This window comes from Vittaforma corneae (assembly GCF_000231115.1).
Source record: "Vittaforma corneae ATCC 50505 unplaced genomic scaffold supercont1.28, whole genome shotgun sequence".
Lineage (NCBI taxonomy): Eukaryota > Fungi > Microsporidia > Nosematidae > Vittaforma > Vittaforma corneae.
Window position 1 is genome coordinate 4,125 of NW_006889861.1, and position 720 is coordinate 4,844.

The 720-nt window shown below is 31.7% G+C and overlaps 1 protein-coding gene across 1 annotated transcript; it reads right to left on the reverse strand.

The window, feature by feature from the left end:
• Positions 1 to 357, reverse strand: VICG_02080 (uncharacterized protein; the record flags this gene model as incomplete). Its single annotated transcript, XM_007605463.1, has 1 exon — positions 1 to 357. A coding segment is annotated over one exon (357 nt), but the record flags the coding sequence as incomplete, so codon positions are not given.
• Between the last annotated feature and the right edge of the window lie 363 nt (positions 358 to 720).

Here is a 720-nt window from a genome sequence, read left to right on the forward strand (position 1 = left end):
AATTAAATAAAGCACAACCCAATATTTTTTGGACAAATCTGCAGGTGACGTTTTAGGAGCAAATAGTGTGAGAACTGTATTATGTATCATTAGAGCTATTCCTAAGTAAAATCCAAAGATGTTGCCGTGGATAAGAGATTTAGATACAAAGTAAAGCTGAAAGAGACCAAATTGTATAATGTAAACAAAATCATCAGCTGAGTCTGTATCAGTATTTCTCACAAATTTAATATGCTCAGCAATAGAAAACACATATAGTGTAAAAAATCCAAGCATTCTTATCCAGAAAAATACTACGTGTGGTAATACAGTGTAAATGCTTGAAATTATAAATTTGTTTCTTAGTTGTTTTGACATATAGGGGGTGATATTAATTATTTGTTGATATTTTATGAAGAAAGTAAACATTATTGTTTTTTGAATCTATGGGGTTGCAAATTTATTAAGAATATCCATATCGATTGTTTATTTTTCCAAGGTGATGGATGTGTTTACTGCCTGTAGATCAACTAATATTTCTGTCTTTGAAAACATATAATACCCGGGAAACCTGTGATTAAGCTCGGCTGGTAGCCTGATTCTATTCAACCTGATTGTTTAAGGAAGATCAAAGATAAAGCTAGTTCAAGTCACTTGGCTCGTTTATAATATTGAATCTTTAAGTTGGAAAATTTTTTATTTTCACCCATGCCAAACACCAGTGGGTGGCAAATAGACGAA